Here is a 690-nt window from a genome sequence, read left to right as displayed (position 1 = left end):
CCACCGTGGGGGGGGGGGACACTGCGGGGATGTCACCATGGATGTGGTCTGGGACCCCGTGGAGATGCCAACATGGAGGGCTGAGATGCCACCACCATGGAAGACTGACCCCACAAACAAGCCGCCATGGAGGGCTGGGATGCAGTTTGAGATGCCAGCGTGGAGAGGAGGGCCTTTGAGGAGATGCCACCATGGAGGGCTGGGACACCAGGAGATGCTACCATGGATGTGGCCTGGGAAATATCACCCTGGGGGACTGGGACTCCACAGAGATGCCACCATGAGGGGCTGGGACCCCAGGCAGATGCCATCACCCATGGGGGGCTGGGACCCTGCAGAGATGCCACCACCATAGAGGGCTGGAACCCCAGATGTCACCAGGGCTGGGAGATTCCACCACCATGGAGGGATGTGATGCTGCAGAGATGCCACCACGGAGGGGGATCATCATCTGAGGGTGTGGGTGATGGCCAGGTGATACCACCCTTCTGGGAACAAGGCACCCCAGCCGCCGGAACCCTCCGTGGGTCCAGCCCCTCTCTCCCAGCGCCCTCCCCATGGCCAGGGGATGTCAGGAGCTGTCGGGGCCCTTCACCTGCAACATCCAGGTCCACCTTGTAGTGCACCAGGTGGGTGTGGATGTTGCCCAGGAGGTGGCTGTGCACGCGGCTGCCGTAGCGCCGGCCCTCC

The 690-nt window shown here is 63.8% G+C and overlaps 1 protein-coding gene across 1 annotated transcript in view; it reads right to left on the bottom strand.

Moving 5' to 3' along the window:
• The window catches only part of AOC1 (amine oxidase, copper containing 1), a 4,720-nt gene that overhangs the window by 2,271 nt on the left and 1,759 nt on the right, over window positions 1-690 (bottom strand). The window contains exon 2 of the mRNA XM_017736303.1: window positions 589-686. Coding sequence (XP_017591792.1) covers window positions 589-686 — 98 coding nt within the window. The remainder of the gene's footprint in view (window positions 1-588; window positions 687-690) is intronic.

Source organism: Corvus brachyrhynchos, unplaced genomic scaffold (assembly GCF_000691975.1).
Source record: "Corvus brachyrhynchos isolate BGI_N302 unplaced genomic scaffold, ASM69197v1 scaffold706, whole genome shotgun sequence".
Classification (NCBI taxonomy): Eukaryota; Metazoa; Chordata; class Aves; order Passeriformes; family Corvidae; genus Corvus; species Corvus brachyrhynchos.
This window is presented reverse-complemented; position numbering and strand designations above follow the sequence as displayed.